Source organism: Phoca vitulina, unplaced genomic scaffold (genome assembly GCF_004348235.1).
Source record: "Phoca vitulina isolate PV1807 unplaced genomic scaffold, GSC_HSeal_1.0 scaffold55, whole genome shotgun sequence".
In the NCBI taxonomy this organism is placed as follows: Eukaryota; Metazoa; Chordata; class Mammalia; order Carnivora; family Phocidae; genus Phoca; species Phoca vitulina.
The window spans coordinates 823782-840615 of NW_022589758.1; the positions used below are offsets into that span (position 1 = coordinate 823782).

The 16834-nt window shown below is 42.2% G+C and overlaps 1 protein-coding gene across 1 annotated transcript; it reads left to right on the forward strand.

The window, feature by feature from the left end:
• Positions 1-747: 747 nt before the first annotated feature.
• Positions 748-15359, forward strand: LOC116622847 (60S acidic ribosomal protein P2-B-like). Its single transcript, XM_032389586.1, has 3 exons — positions 748-850; positions 2805-2878; positions 15198-15359. The coding sequence occupies exons 1-3, from the start codon at positions 748-750 to the stop codon at positions 15357-15359; spliced, it is 339 nt and encodes a 112-aa protein (XP_032245477.1).
• The last annotated feature ends 1475 nt before the right edge of the window (positions 15360-16834 follow it).

Genomic DNA, 16834 nt, shown 5'->3' on the forward strand with positions numbered 1-16834 from the left:
AAATGAATACATATGCTCACATAAAGCAGCTCAGCTATGAAATAAAAAGACAAACTGATCAAAACAGGACTTGAAAAATACAGCTTGGTAAAAATGTTTGGATTTTCACTACTTACCAAATAGCTATATTTATGTTTCTGCTAGTATTTTATTTTGCTTTTTCCCCTAAGTCCGGGACTTGCCTAGGCAGATTCTCTTATTTTTGAATTTGTAGATCTGTAGGAAATGCTACCTTTATAAATGGTGAAGACCCAGCTGGGAAGCCACAAAACTGTGATGACAGTTAAGCAGAAAACATGATCACTTTAACAAAAGTGGCCAAATAAACCAAGATGATTCGGCCGTGTTATTCTCATTTACTTCATATTTTCTTCAGCTCTGATAAGCTCCTGTAATCACCGTCCTGTTCACCACAGAATTAAAATAAATCCTATTTAACTAATATTCCTTGTAGCTCTGTGTCTTACCACACAGCTTCAGTTTAGTGACATACAAGCAGAGAGTGGCCGGAGTTGGCTTATTGGGAGGGAGTGGTATGGGGTGGGGGTGTGAGATGGGGTAGGTGGCAGAAATGGCTGTATTTCTTCTTCCTGGATGCAGGCTCTTTGCCATGCAACTCTGTGGTACCTCTTACTCTGACTCTGGACCAGGCTAATGAAATGAGGTGGGAGTGGCCGTGGGGTCATTCTGAGCCGAGGCCTTGAGGGGCCTTGAGTGTTTATGCTTGCCCGCTGAGCTCTCCGCCTCATGGTGGCCTGTGCCAGGCAGAAAAATGGCTGCCCGAAGATGTTGACGCTAATGCCTGGAACCTGTGAATATGTCACTTTACACGATCAAGGAGACTTCGCAGGTACGATTATGTTAGGGATCTTGAGATGTAGATGTTATTCCGGATGATCTGGATGGGCCCAATTTAATCCCGTGAGGCCTTAAAAGGTCTTTCCCAGTCAGTCAGTGGGAGGTGTGACTCGAGCAGAATTGTCAGAGAGATGCGGACTTTGAAGGAGGAAGGGGGGCCATGGACCAAGGAATAGGGGTGGCCTCTAGAATCCAGAAAAGACAAGGAAATGGATTCTCTCCTAGAGCCTCTAGAAAGGAATGCAGCCCAGCTGCCACCTTGATTTTAGCCCAGTGAGACCTGTGTCAGACTTGTAAGTCTGCACTGTAAGGTAAGTTTGCACTGTTTAAGCCATAACTTTTTTTTTTTTTTTTTTAAGATTTTATTTATTTATTCATGAGAGACACAGAGAGAGAGAGAGGCAGAGGGAGAAGCAGGCTCCCAAGGAGCAGGGAGCCCGATGTGGGACTCGATCCCAGGACCCTGGGATCATGACCTGAGCCGAAGGCAGACGCTTAACCATCTGAGCCACCCAGGCGCCCCAAGCCATAACTTTTTGATGGTTTATCGCAGCAGCAATAGAAAATTATGCATGGCCATAGATAACGGATACCAAAAGCTAACAGACTTTCTCTCTCTTCTGGTTTAAATAATCTGTTTTGTAGGATTCAGTTCATATTATGGAATATTCAGTCAATTCCATTTCAGCTCCCCATGAAGGCCATCTTCCTGCTTACCCTTCTTGCTGTGCTTCCGGCCCGGGCTGCTCTTTGACATCCGCTGCTCGAGTCCATGGCTTACAGATCTTGTGGTCTGTCTTCTCGTTACAGTCAGCCATCGCTCCTCCTTCCTGAGCTCCACCTTGATTCTCTCTGGCTTTGTGCACCCTTCAAGGTTTGACTCACTCCTCTGTTCAGCCGTTCCCTGTGTGGCCTTCCCTGTAGGATGCTAAGCTACTTTCCCCTCCACGGGCACCTTCCATGGCAAGTTCCCCCGTAGATTCTCAGCTTTATTCTGGTCCTTCCCTGGGGCATGTGGAAACTTATAGATTCATTCCACATATGGGAAGTGGGGGCTAACACAGCCGTGTCACGTCAGCACCATTCTATTAAGTGTCTTTCCTCCTGGCATGCCTGCCATCTCAGGAGTTCCCAGTTAGCAGTGCACCCCCCAAACCACTGCACTTTCAACTTCGCAGACCGTGTAAGAGACCTCCCCACTGCAGGATTCAACCCAGAGCAGGGAGGCCAAGGTACATGCTCTCACGCTTTCCTTCCTCTTGGCCTCCTTCTTCTTCCACACATCCTCCCCAGGGCAGAAGGAATGGACTTCTTCTTCCGTCCAAGAGGGATTCCCAATGCATCCCAGGCTCCTCCTAAAGAAGGCAGTATTTTCCCTGCCCTAGTCACTGAGTGTGTAATTGCAAATGAGAAGCAGGGAGAAAAGCAGTGTTGCTAATAATGCAAGATCAAAAAAATACATTTCTGGTTACAGCCAGGCACTAGGCTAGGTACTTCAATGTGAAGTATAGTATTATTCAACAAGAGAGTTCTGATAAGAGAAGAATGTGTGTGTGTGTGTGTGTGTGTGTGTTTGCATATGGTTGTGAAAGAAAATATAGACAATTTTGTCTAGTGTAACAAAAAGAAAATGATTTATACAATGTTTTTGAGTCAATTAAAAATGGAGGAGACATTTTTTAGGACAGCATATAAAACTAGGTGATGGATCAACTGAATCTGCAAAAAAATTGTTCTACTAATAGAGAACTGTGGTCAAGATTCTGAACTATTACAGCAGTGCAATTGGTTCTGGAGCATACGACAAATCATTTGTACTAAAGCCAGGAATGAGATATGAACGGAGAAGTCTCGCTAAGTTGTGATTCTTATAAAAGTAGTCCTTTTTTGCATCCAATAATATCAGATTTAAGGCTTGAATCTGATGTACTGATTCACAACTTCAGATTTGATCAAAATGGAGAGTAAACGCTTTGACTTGTTGGACAAACTCCCAAGTCGGATTCTCAGCTTCATCCTGGTACTTGTTTTTAAAAATTATCCATTAAAGATCTGATGTGGGGGCACCTGGGTGGCTCAGTCGGTTAAGCGTCTGACTTTGGCTCAGGTCATGATCTCGGGGTCCTGGGATCAAGTCCCACGTCTAGCTCCTTGCTCAGCGGGGAGTCTACTTCTCCCTCTCCCTCTGCCCCTCCCCCCACTCGCGCTCTGTCTCTCTCAAATAAATAAAATCTTAAAAAAAAATCTGAGGTGGAAGAAAGGACCATAAAAGCCCACAATGAGTAACAGCCAATGTGGCCTCTGTAAGAACACTTTGCAAATGGTAGTGTGCTGTCCTGGGTTGGGTCCTTTGGAAAAGACCCCCAGGCAAGGATTCCCGTATACACGGTATATTAAGGATGTGCTCCTAGGGAAGACTGGTCAGGGAGTGGGAGAAGCAGGGCAGGGAAGAAAGGATGCCACAAAAGCTTGCAATCTTGGGCAAACTTCCCCCAAAGTTGGCTTCAGTCTGATCCTGCAGGGGAGATCTGGGGTATAAGCTATGCTCCAGATTTTGTCTCACCTGGGAGGAAAGCAGCTAGGCTTTCATATTCTGGCATCTATCAGTCATTGGTTCAGGGCTGCCGGGAAAAGGGGGAGCAGGGTGTCTGGGGAACATCAATCTCTGGCACTCTACAGTGTAGAATACAGCTCCAGCTCCAGCTGCCTGGGCGGTGACCTCCAAGGAGATTCACAGGGGCAGGTATTAGGAACAAAGGTCACAGTAACTGGAGGAGGCTGCATGGCCATGGTAAAAGGGATCACAAGGGATCCAGGTGGAGCACTGAGGGTGTTCCCGACATACGTCAGCTAAACTAACGTGAGGTCATACGGTGAAAAAAGACTAAGCTTTCCCAACATATTCTTCCTGTTTCCTGCGGATCTTGTGACAATCAGTAACCACTGATACACAATTGTGAGGCTGCTTAAACTCCAAGTTACTGTCCCATCTTTCCCCACCCCAGACAAGAGATTTCCTCGGTCCAGAGCTCAGCTTCCATTAGCAAGCTCAGATACTTTTCAATTCAGGAATACCAGTTTCCCAAAGACGGCACCATCAGTCATCTTGACAGAAGACCAAGGCCATCCCTTCCACTGACCTTCCAGTGGCATGGTGCCACTAGTTTAGGCTCCTCTGCTTGGCTTCTGAGGCCCTCTATAATCTGACCCACTCTTTCTTATCCAAATCTGTGCCCTGCATCCCACTTTCCAGCCTTCCTACTCCTCTCCTGCCGGTTGACTCTCAACTGTCAGCATCACATGACATGTTCACATCTGCTTTGTTCCTACCTTGTGGGGCTAGTTCTATTGCCTGGATTCCTCCTTTCTTTTCTTTCATCTGTGCGAATTCCATTTGCTGCTCCGAGTTCAGCCTGTCACTCCTCCCTGATCTTCCCTTTCTGGACAACTCTAAGCCACGCTGCTGTCCCCCTTCTTTGAATGTTTATGAGTATTTAAGTTGTCACTAGAACATTCTACATGCCTTTCTACCGGGCTTTCTCTGTTCACTATGAAAGTGTTCCATGAATTACGCTCAACTGATTTTTAAAGGACCCTGAGTGATACTAATGTACAGCCAGAGTTGAGAATTTGCTTGGAGATACAATGAATAGAATCACGATGGTAAATACTCAACTCCAGAAAACAGATTCATATATTGTGGTGATGGGAAATACCCAACATCGGAAAGAGCTTCCCATGAGCATATCGTATCACTTATGGTCCCAGGTGTCCCTGTTCGGGATGACTGTATTGTGCTCAGGGTTCACATGGTACCCAGGTCTGCTAAACCCGTGCAGAGAACAGTGGTCAGTTGGAGCCATTCTGCAACCATCCTACATAAGCCCTGCATCGTCTTTAGCTAAAAAAATACCACAGAAAATAAGGAGGGAACTTCAGATCCATGTGTTTGGCTTTTTAAGTCTCATTTTTGCTAACAACTCATAGTGGCTTTTCAAGCAGAAAGAAATTTCATATAAGGAATCAGTTGATTATGGAACTGTTGGAAGGGTTAGAGGGATCTGAATCAGGAGGCTGTCTCTAGGCTGACTTCCAGGTCATATGCCAACATGACCACAATGCAGCCAGGAAACTACCACAGTGACTATGAAATTCAGCAGCATCAGACCTGCTGTGCCCGATTTTTATGCCCAAAGAACGTGGAAAAGAATGGCCTCTATCTCCTTCCCATTTTCCGTATCTCCTAGGAGTATACACAGTGGGCAGAACCTGTATCTCATCTGGAAGACTAGCGTCAAGGGGGTCTGGTCAACGTAGGTTTTAGACTTCCAGCCTTTTAGCTACTGTGGGTGGCTATGGATGCTCAATGCCAGAAGACAGTATCTTGCATACATTCCTGAGCAAGCCCTTGCGTCAACAACTATATAGCTCTTGGTGAAAAATAACAGTGTTTCCTATCAATAGTGTTGCCCCGTGTCTGTGTTACAAAGATGAAAAAGCCCCAGATCTTGAGACAGTAAGTTTCTTTCAAGGAGTTCTTACATCTTAGGCTCCAGCTGTGGCCACAGCTCCTTGGAAGGTTTGCCTTATTATGTCAATCACCCCCGAAGCCCTTCCTAAATTAGGTGAACTCATGTCAGTTGTGTGTGCCTGGGCTCGTCATTTGATCTCCCTGGGTAAAATCGGGGCATGAAAAATTGGCATTCCTGATGGCAGCAGCTACGTGCTGCTTTTCCAAAGACAACTCTAAGTTGAGGAGAAATTTTAAACAGAAATGGTTCGCTTTGAGGAGCTTTGCAAGTTTTCCGTTTGTAGTACATATGGAACACTTAAATGTTTTTATTTTTTATTGTTTAGACAGAAACAGCGCAACTAGATGACAGTTTGAAATGTCAGTGCTAAAATATAATAATACACCCTGAGAAGTGAAGTTTGGCCTTTATCTGCTTGTCTTACGTTTATTTCTGTTCAAACTGAGATTTAAGCATCAGTGGAAATGTTCCAAATAAGGGAGCTGTAACATTTTGGGCAAATTAATAACTTCTGTGGACCCTAACCTCGACAAGTGTGAAGTAGGGAACATTACACATTTGTTAGGAGTGAATAAAGGAAATACCTCTCAAATTTCTCCACTGACCTTCCCCTAATGGCAGAGAGAATGTAAGGGACCCACAGAAAATTCAAAGCTTTTTTTTTTTTCCAGAGGGGAGGGGAGGGGCAGAGGGAGAAGGAGAAAAAGAATCTTTTTTTTTTTTTCCAGCGTGGGGAGAGAAAGAGGGAAAGAGAATGTGGAGGGGAGGGGCAGAGGGGGAGAGAGAGAGAGAGAGAGAGAATCCCAAGCAGGCCCCATGCCTAGCATGGAGCCCGACACGGGACTTGATCTCACAACCCTGAGATCACGACCTGAGCAGAGATCAAGAGTCGGATGCTTAACCAACTATGCCACCCAGGTGCCCCTCAAAGCTTTTTTGAAATCTTTTGTTTTACCATAAAATTTCAAGTGAATTCTACATATGAATCCACATTATATTCATTACAATTTTTTAAGGTTTTATTTATTGATTTGTCAGAGAGAGGGAGAGAGAGAGAGAGAGAGAGAGAGAGAGAACACAAGCAGAGGGAGCGGCAGTCAGAGCAGGCAGAGGGAGAAGCAGACTCCCCGACGAGCAAAGAGCCCGACGTGGGACTCGATCCCAGGACCCTGGGATCATGACCTGAGCCGAAGGCAGATGCTTAACCGACTGAGCCACCCAGGCGTCCCTATTCATTACAATTTTATTATAGAAATATCTTAGATATTTTTCACCAAGGAAAATTGACTTTTTAGGATGTAAAGTTTTATCCCATGGCTTCCAGTAGATTCTAGCAGTCTCTCTTGAGAACCAAGTTTACAACAGGAAGTGTTTCACCAGTGTCTGCACGTAGAAAGCCTTTAATCACTCTTAGTTGAATTCTGAAGACGTTTTCAGATATAGGGAATTTAGGATATTAACATATTGAAGAGTAGTAGGTAGCAATTTCTAAATTTTGAAGTTTCCTGTTTTTGTCTTGTTTTTACAACTTTGCCAGAGAACTTCCAATTTTTTCTGATATGCTGAGGTGCGCTTGAGCCTGCTTTTTCTATCCCATCCAGTTACAGATACTGAACATTTTTACCCAGTGAGGTCTTGTCTGTCTTGCCACTAATTAATCCAGACCAAGACTGCTTTTATGCCTTTATATTAGGAGTCCTATCCTCACCCGCTGGTGGTGTCTGGGGATGGTCTTATTGCTAAGTTCAGAAGTCTCACATATGTGGAGTGTAACCCAAGAGCCTAAATACTACAAAGGCCTGCTGGACGCCTGGGTGGCTCAGTCGGTTAAGCGTCTGCCTTCGGCTGAGGTCGTGATCCCGGGGTCCTGGGATGGAGCTCCCTGCTTGGTGGGGAGCTTGCTTCTCCCTCTTCTTCTGCGCTCCCCCTCCTTGTGTGTGCACGCTCTCTCTCTCTCTCTCATGAATAAATAAGATCTTAAAAAAATAAATATTACAAAGGCATGCAGACTATTTCCTCTACCAAATTGCCAGTCAACACCAGAATTGAACTTACTCTGTTTCCCTGAATGACTTCCAGGTCCTCCACTGTGGCAGAAGAATATTCCTGATTAACAGACTGTTCTACTGGGGGTGCACCATGGCCCCACAAAACCAAATGTAATTCAGCTTGCAAACGTGCCCCTCCTGCTCTGCTCTCCCCGTGCTGCCAACCAGATATAGGGGATCTGTATACTTGTCTATCTTGGATAACCCTACTCAGAATTTCTCAGCTTTTGCCTACTGTGCTTCCACACCTTTATTACTCTGCTTGTGAGGTTTCCCTTGACATGCATAAGTTCATTCTTCCTTTGTACTTGGAAAAATTCTGCTTTTCATGTAGGACAACATTCAAATGACAAGTGATTTAAGTTTTTCCTTCCTCGATGCCTGCTGCTTCATCTACCAGCCACTTTCCATTTCCTAGGATCTGATATCTAGGTCTAGTTTAGCACTCGTCACATCATATTGGCTGTTGTTACATGTTGGCCCTCTCTAACGCTGGCTGGCTGTGAGCTTCACAAGGGAGAGAAACCCACCTTAGCTATTCTGGCATTTCCAATGCCTGCAAACTGTGGGTCACCAATTGTCGAAGGGAGGAAGGGAGGAAGGGAGGAAGGGAAGAAGGGAGGAAGGGAGGGAAGGAGGGAGAGAGGAACAAATAGTAGCCTAGATCATAAACAAAAGCACAATCCAAATGATGGAAACCCATCAGCACCACTGAGCCTGTTTCCTTCCTTGGGAAATATTTGTGAAACTGACAAGAAGAACTGATGAAAGTCTTTACAGGAAGGTACCTCATTTGCAAAAGAAACATAGAGAAGGCATTGACTTCATACCTCAAATCTGCTTTACCAGGAGAGTTATTTCTAAATAAAACACATTAGAAAGATGACCACGCTCCCCCCCCCCCCACTGACCCCTGTCCCACTTCTGTTATCAATGGTGAAGGAAGTAGAGTCTGCATATCTGAAAGTCACTAAAGTATAGCTTGAGTTTGTGACCTGGCATTGTATCTATGCCGTCACTTCGTTATTTTGAAGTGAGTGGATTAATTAATGGGTAACCACTAAGTGAGAATGATGCACAAGCCGCTTTTCCCAATATTAAATTTAATATTTAATAACTATTTCACAGATTATTTATATGAGTAAAAAACAGTCTCATGGAACCTCCTTTCTCAAGAAAAGTGCAAAAAAAAAAAAACTTCCATTTTTAATTTAGCACTGAGATTGCTGTTTCTTTGTCATAGTAATTATGGGTCTTCCTGCCAGGGCCCCATTTTGGCTTCTCCTTTATAACATGGCCATGATTGAATAGCTTTCATCAGGCACCAATTAGTCCCAAATCTATAACTCATTTAAGTCCGAGTCTTTAGTGGTTGTGCTTTCTCCTTTCAAACTGGGAGGGAAATGTTAGAAAAGTTTCAGCAAATGATCTCAATCCCTGATGAATAGTTTGTAGAGAGATATTTCTGTAACCTGCCCAATAAACTGGTTATCATATTAAACTCATTTTTAGCAGCTTATATTCACTTAAGCCTTGCTCCAGATGGTGGCTGTCAAAATGTTTTTTATAATTAGCATCAGTAAACTTCTCCTGGGCCTTTAAAATTCATCGCAAATCACATGTTGTCTATAATCATAATAAGATTGGAAATGTTATTAATATCCTGCTCAGTATTCTGCTATACCAGTTTCTGTAAAACTACACGAATCGACAGAGCCAACTCTTCTCTACTGTGCTGTCTCAAAGGCTGTTAAGTGGTAAGGCTGTGACTATATCTAGATGCTGTTAAAATTAAATATAAAATGGAGACCGGACTTGAGAATTCCCTGAGCAGACAGAACCATTTAAGCCACATAAGCAAAACCAAATCTAGCTTATTTCATGAACATAAATGAAACTTAGCTTAGGTTACTTCTTGTAAATGCCTCTGACAATCATAAAATAAAGTCATCTTCCTAAAAATGCTATGAGATAATCACTTTTAAACAATCCCCTGCCATCTGGAAACCCCCGCTGTAATAACCAGTCATTGTAGAGATTAAATAACTTCCTCATTTTCACTTTGTAAGCCATCCTATAACTTCATGCCCCTGAGCTTCATATGTGTTCTTATTTTTGGAGGCTCCCAGTTCATGAACTGTCCTGTGCACAGTAAAGTCTTACTAAATACTATTGATTGATTTAGTGGTTTTAATTTTGCTATTTCTGGATTTTTGACCATCTACAAACTGATCTGATCATTTTCATGGAGTCGACTAATCAACTCTGAAACGTAAAGAGCTGTCAATCCATTGGTTTAGTCAAACACATAAACGGTTCTGTTCATCTTAACATATATTCTATAAAATAACATGTGGATCACACCATATCCCATTGAATTGGGTGTCTTGGTTGTTGAATTAATCAGGTCTCTTTTGGTTGCAAGTGACAGAACCCCTATCGGAGCCAGTTTATGAAGAGGAAACGGGGTTGGAAGAGCACCAGGCATCTTAGGAACCAAACTTCGGAGGTCTACTGAACAGTCCTGGGGATGACTGGGGCCAGTGACTCACCTGAACGCTGTCTTACTTTCTGTGTCTTGTGCTCTTTGGAGAAACCAGGAAGGCAGTATGAGAAGCAGGACAGGAAGCTGTAGAAGGCAAACAAGGACGCTGTTCCAGGCCAAGTCCCAGCTTCAGCTTAATCCTGCAGGGTAGCTCCGACATATAAATTATAACTCAGAGTTTGCTCCAACCGGAGACAAGGGAGCTTGATTTTCATGTGCCTGCACCAGTCAGCCATTGACTAAATCCCCAACCCCCACCCTGGGCAAACATAACCCCAGGCACTGCTGGCTCCACGAGTCAGGATAAAGAAGCTCTAGTGGCCAAAAAGCTGGCGTCTTTAAAAGAGGCACAGGTGTGGAACATTAGTAGCAAGGCCCAGAGAAGCACTAGTAATCCCCAAGCGGCTTCCTGACAGTCACAGGTGTAGATCATTAGAAGCAGAAGCCCGAAGAAGCTGACGGAGGGCTGCACAGAAATAGTTAAAGGGATTCTCAGAGGGATATGGGTAGGATGCTGATAAGGTCTACTAATATGGAAATCATTTTTTGTCTTTGATCTTGGCTTCTTGGCTTTCCCTTTTCCCCAATACACCAGCTTCCTTCACGAGTCAGGGAACATGGGTGCCAATTGCTCTTAAGTATCACATCCTGTAGCTATCGCTACCAAACTGGGGTCAACTCTAGCCTTGGGGACAGGGTGAGAAAAAACATGGTGGCCCTACAAGAGATGCATTTGATGTAAAGGAAGAAGCAGTCCCTAAGAAGGGCTGTGATGTGACTGAAGAAGGCGAATATGCTAGAGAGACAAGAGACCATTTGTTTGGAGGATGGGGTTGTCGTGGCCAGCGTAATGGGTTTACTCCCCGAAGGACTTACCGATGCTCTACAAAGGCATCCTATTTAAGATTACATCCTAACTATGGCAGGGGGTTGCAGGTGGCAGTCTCTGGCACAAAACTAAACATGAAAGCAGAGATTGTAGATTGTTTTGAAAAAACTCTCAAAAGGGCACCCTATTGGGACAGATATAAACATGAATTCATATTAATATAGAATAGATATTACATGAACATAAATTCAGCGTTCAGTCATTTATTCTATTGGGTCCTTATGCATGGACTTCCCTGTTAGATACAAAAGGGATTTCAAATGTCGGAAATATACAGCTGGAAGGGAATTGGACCATTTAAACCATCTAAATTTATCCCTTAGCCTGATTTTTCTTTGTGAGACTACAGATGCTTAATAACTGTTTAATCTGAACAGAGCTCCAGCACTAGTATCTCAGAGGTGAGATACCCACTTTTATTTCTCCAGTTTAAAAAGATGCCATCTTTGCTCATTTAACATCCTTTTCAACCTATATTCCCACTTCTGTTTATCAAGCATTTTGAGCGTAACATGCTCCGATATTAGCACAGCCTTGTGTGAGTATTTCAGTGTGCCGAGGAACAGCGTTGTTATCAAGCATCAGCAGCTGCTGTTTATTGGTGATAAATGAGTTTTTTCCATCGAGGGCAATTTCTCTGGTTTTTAGTCTATTATCTAGGTAGAAATGAAGGATATAATATATCCTTAAAGTGGTATTCACACAGTTATCCAGTTAATGAAGCATTGAGGAGAGGGGTAGTGGAGACAGACACAGAGAGGGAGAGCGAGAGTGGGAAAGGGAGGGAGAGGGGGGCAAAGAGAGACACACATGCACAGAGACAGAGAGGCAGAGAGAGACAGAGGCAAAGACACACACACACACACACACACATACACGGGTACAGAGAGAAGTGCAGAGAGAGGGGGAGAGCACAAAACAGGCAGAATCTGAAAATACTGTGGATCCCCACTGTGCATCTATCTCCGGGGCTTTGCTGTGCTATATTTTGTAAAGAAATACTACCTGACAGTGCAAGGTAGCGAATCATTAGTATTCATGATGAACAAGTTTCCAGCATTGTATTTCATAGTAAGATGGGTGCTTCTGCTGTTGTTTGGAGTTAGTCTCCCTAGCATTGACAGCAGAGGCTTAATTCAATGAGTAAATTTGAGTAAATTCATAGCTATATGTTGGCGGAGACAGCACTGTGTTTACCTCTGTGGAACATCGAATCGAGGGAATTAAGTGGAAACAGTTCATAAGCCTGGGCATTTGGATACACTCTGTGCAGGGCAGAAAGTCTTAACCCGTGGAAGGAATGAGTTGAGAGAAGATGCAGTAGTGTGAAGGCTGGCTGCTAGGAGTTGTTCCAGGATTTTAGGTTTTATCTAGGGAAGGACACTAATTCTGATCACTTCAACAAACGTTTCTTGAGTATGTCCCATATGCCAGGCCCCATGCTACATGCTAGGGATTCCAAGGTAAGTCATAGTTCCTGCTGTCAGCAATGTTAATCGATTATTTCAAATCATTGTGGTGCATCTTCTGGTAGAACTGAACTCACCATGTCATGGACATACAAAAGAGAGTTACCTCATGCCTTCTGGGTGTTGAATGTAGGCAAGAAACATTTGTAGTTCAAAATATAGCAAACATGGGGAGGTTGACTGGTCAGCACAGGCTACATGGAGCCCACAAACCCCAGATCTGAGTTGCCCGGCCTGAAGGATAGATCCCGTGTGGTTATCCTTAGTTGTTATCCTTAATGCTGCTCAAGGTAATGCTTATTCTTAGTGGTTATCATTCATGTGGGTTCATATGGTTATCCTAATGCTGGTTAATATAATGCTTATCCCTAAAACACTAGCCAACAGTACTTACCGTTAATACTGGTCAACATAATGCTTATCCTTATTGTTATTCTAAATGCTGGTAAAAAATGGTTATCCTCAGTCGTGGTGCACAATGGTTATCATTAATACTGGTCAGCAACAGTTATCCTTAATGCCCATCCTCAATGATTATATTTAATGCTGGTCACCAACTATTGATGGCTTGTTCTACTTCCTGGTTAGACGATAGGTATGCATTTCCTGGCCCCCTTATAGATGGGTGATCTCATGTGACTAGTTCTGGCCAGGGCATTATGACTAGGGGTGATGTGTGCCACGTTCAGACCAGAGGAGCATTTAATCCCTGGAGTGAGAGCCTTCCCTCTGGGACAGTGAGCTGCAGCATCTGGGGCAGGAGTTGTTCCATTACCGTGAATATGATGAGCAGAGTAGACCTGTAGCCTTGCAATACATATGTAACATGAAGCAGAAATAAACACGTTTAATTTTAAGCCACTGAGATTTGAGTGCTATTTGTTTCTGAAGCAGAACATATCCTATCTTGACTGATCGGGGCACAATGGCCCTCAGCCCTGGTTACTCACTGGACTCACCAAGGGAGCCCAGAGCAGATGTGAATATCCATGTTCTACTGCAACTCAGTTGGAATAGAATCCATAGGTCTGAGTCCTGGATATCATTATTTTTTAAGTTGAGTCTTAATGATTTTTTTTTAAAAACTCAAATGATGAGTGACTAGAACGTAAACTTCACAAGGGCAAGGACATTGTCTTGGTTGCTGCTCTACACCCAGTGCTTGGAATGCTATCTGGCACGTGGCAGACATGCAGTAAATAGTCGTTACATGAATTAGTAAGTGAAGAAATGAATAAATATCATCATGCCTAGTTTATTTAATTTTCTTACACCAGGGTCTGCATCCTGATCCCTATGCCATCTACTCAAACCAAAGCCATTACCCAGGGTTCTCTTCAGGTTGCTTTGCCTTGGTTGCTTCGCCAACTTTCTACCTGGATTTCTGCATATGTGTCCTCCCCCCTCTGTTCTGAGCCTTGTTTATATTGAGGGCCAAATTTAAAAAAAAATTGTTCTCTTTTATTCCATTGTTACCTCTCCCAACATCTTATTCATCTTGACTGCTAGTCCATCTCTGATCACACGTGTGAAAAAGGAAAAGAAAATGATACTTTTGACAATCTTCAACACCTAGCTGAGCTTCCCTTTCCACGAAACCTTTCCCCAGGCTTCCCAAATCACAGTGAACTTTTAATTTTCTGAATTCCCAAAGAACCTTTTGTGACCTGAACTAATTATTTTGGCACTGGGGTTGTGTTTGATTGTGTGTATGGATGTGTGGATAAGTTCACTGAAAAATTAAGAGTTCCCTAGTCATTACTGTATATCCTCCGTAGTGCTTAGCGGTAAAGGAGAGTTGATATTCAATACTTTATTTTTACTCAATAAATACTTGAATGAGCACATATTATTACATTAAGGTATATGTTATATTAAATATGTGATACTTGACTGACAGACTGAATAAGAAAATAAATTATGTTGTATATATCTGTATATACATTTACATATATATGTACATGACATATGCCTTTATTACATTCATCAATTAGAAATTTATGGTTTATATCAAGACTGTAATTAAAGTGAAATGATTCTAAATCTTGAAGCTCATGTTAGAGTATTTAATCACTTATAAAAATTAAGAGTTTCCAAATTCACACATCCATCACGTTCTGTAGCATCTCACCATTACTGCTGGTTATGAATTTTAAGCAATGCTCCTAGCAAGACTAATGCCGGAAGTGTCAAACATTATCAAATATTGCCTAGTTGCATAACTCTGCTAAACACTTACAGGAAAGAGCTGCAGGTGCAGTGCTATTAGAGAATGGTTAGTGTTAAAGAATTTTCCACCAGAGATATAAGTGCATAAATCTGGCGCATAGCCAATCACTTCTTCCATTCCAGTAAGGGATATTGTGCTCTAAACCAAGTGTGGGAATCTGTATAAGATCATTGGTTTTAAGATCTTTCTTAAAACTTATTTTTGCCATTTAACATAGCAGTTGTATTAACATATTTTTAATTTTAAAGAATATTCTTTTTCTGAATAAATTGTAAACTTCTTGAGAGAAAAAATAGTAAATTTCTTGCGAGCAAGGATAAAATGGTCTTGGTCATGTAGAACCATGCTTGAAGAATTATGTTCATTAATTCTTTGTTGATCTGATCATTTATTAAATTGAATTAAATAAATAAGCTTAAATGTGCATGCAGCATTGATTATACAGTGTCTATTATAAAATAGAGTTTCATTAAATCAGATTGTTTTTTCTCATATCATGGACTTCTTGAAAAGTCTGGTGAAATCCCCTTCTCAGAATCAATGTTTTTAAATGCATGAGATAACGATACAAGCGGGTCCTGGCTTTGTCTGTGGAGACTGATTACACCTTCCCACTTGCTGAAAAGGTCAAGGCCTTCTTGGCTGATCCATCTGCGTTTGTGGCCGCTGCCCCCGTGGCCGCTGCCCCCACTTCTGCACCTGCTGCCGCCATGGCCCCAGCCAAGGTTGAAGCAAAGGAGGAGTCGGAGGAGTCGGACGAGGATATGGGATTTGGTCTCTTTGACTAATCACCAAAAAGCAACCAATTCAGCCAAGTTTAGTTGTGAAACAAGGAAATAAAGGCTTACTTCTCTTAAAAAAAAAATAAAATAAATGCATGAGATAAAATGCATAGAATTTGATGGTATCAAGTTTATGGATGCCTTGAATTCTGTCCATGGATCCCTTAGTTGATGGACTTTGAGTTATGAATCCCTGCACTGGGGGCATGAAAGCCAGTAAAATGTATGGATCATAATTGATAAATAACTGTTGCTACCATGTGTACACATTCCATGGAAAATTCCATGTAATTTACTTGTGATAAAAATCTTAGAGTGGAATCAGCTTTTCTAAAAGTGTCAATAATATTAAATAACTTTATTATGAAATGTACATGTTTTGACACAAGTGAATGAGAGTATGACCAATGAATAAATGATTTGCATCGATTTTTATGGGGAAAAGAAAACTCACCATAGATATTCCTCCCTGAAGACACATTCAGTCTTTTTATGTGTCACACACAAAATAAACAGAAAAGATAAAGATGTATTTGTAACTACTGATACATAATTGATATTTTTATTATATGGGGTTTCTACGTGTCTATGTGTTTGAAAAGATTCCCTGGTAACTCAATGGATATATTGGCATGACTCAACCTAAAAGCTGCTAACCAGTTATAATTCATGATTGCTAGCTTAAGTTAGCCATTATTTATAGTAATCATCTATCAACAGTATAGGGCATGATATTTGTATGGCTATATATGGGTGTACGTGCACACACACGCGTGCGCATACACACACACACACACACACACACACACACAGAGGTACACACACTGGAGGCAATGTTGAATAATGGAATGAAGCTGGGCTTGAAATCAGATGGATGTGGCTTTGAATCCTGTCTCTTCCACTTAGTGCTTTTGTGACCTTCGGGGCTTCCCTTTCTCACTTCTTTCCTCTTTTGCTTCATTCAGAAACATTCAGAAATAGTAGCTGGGTATGCGGTGAGTAGACAAACTTAGGTGAAACCTGTCTCTCTCGGCCACAACCTGTTCATATTTAAAACAGGGAGCATTTATTTTATAAGATTGAGAGGAGGAATATAATGAGAGCACAAACAGAAACATTTTATGGAATTTTGGACATATAACAGGCTCTCCAAGGAAAACCTTTATGGAAAAAAAGAGTCATTGAAAGGAAATTGGGAGGGTGGCATTGGAGGGAGGAGGAGTCAAAAGGCACAAACTGCCAATTAAAAGATAAATAAGTTCTGGGCATATAATATGTGGCATGATGACCACAGCTAACACTGCTGTATGATATATAGGAAAGCTGTTAAGAGAGTAAATCCTAAGAGTTCTCATTACAAGGAGAAATTTTCCGCCCTTTTTTCCTTTCTTCTTTTTAAAATTTTTATTGTAGCTATATGAGAAGCTGAGGGTTAGCTGAAGCTACTGTGGTAGTCATTTCACAATATATGTAAATCAAAC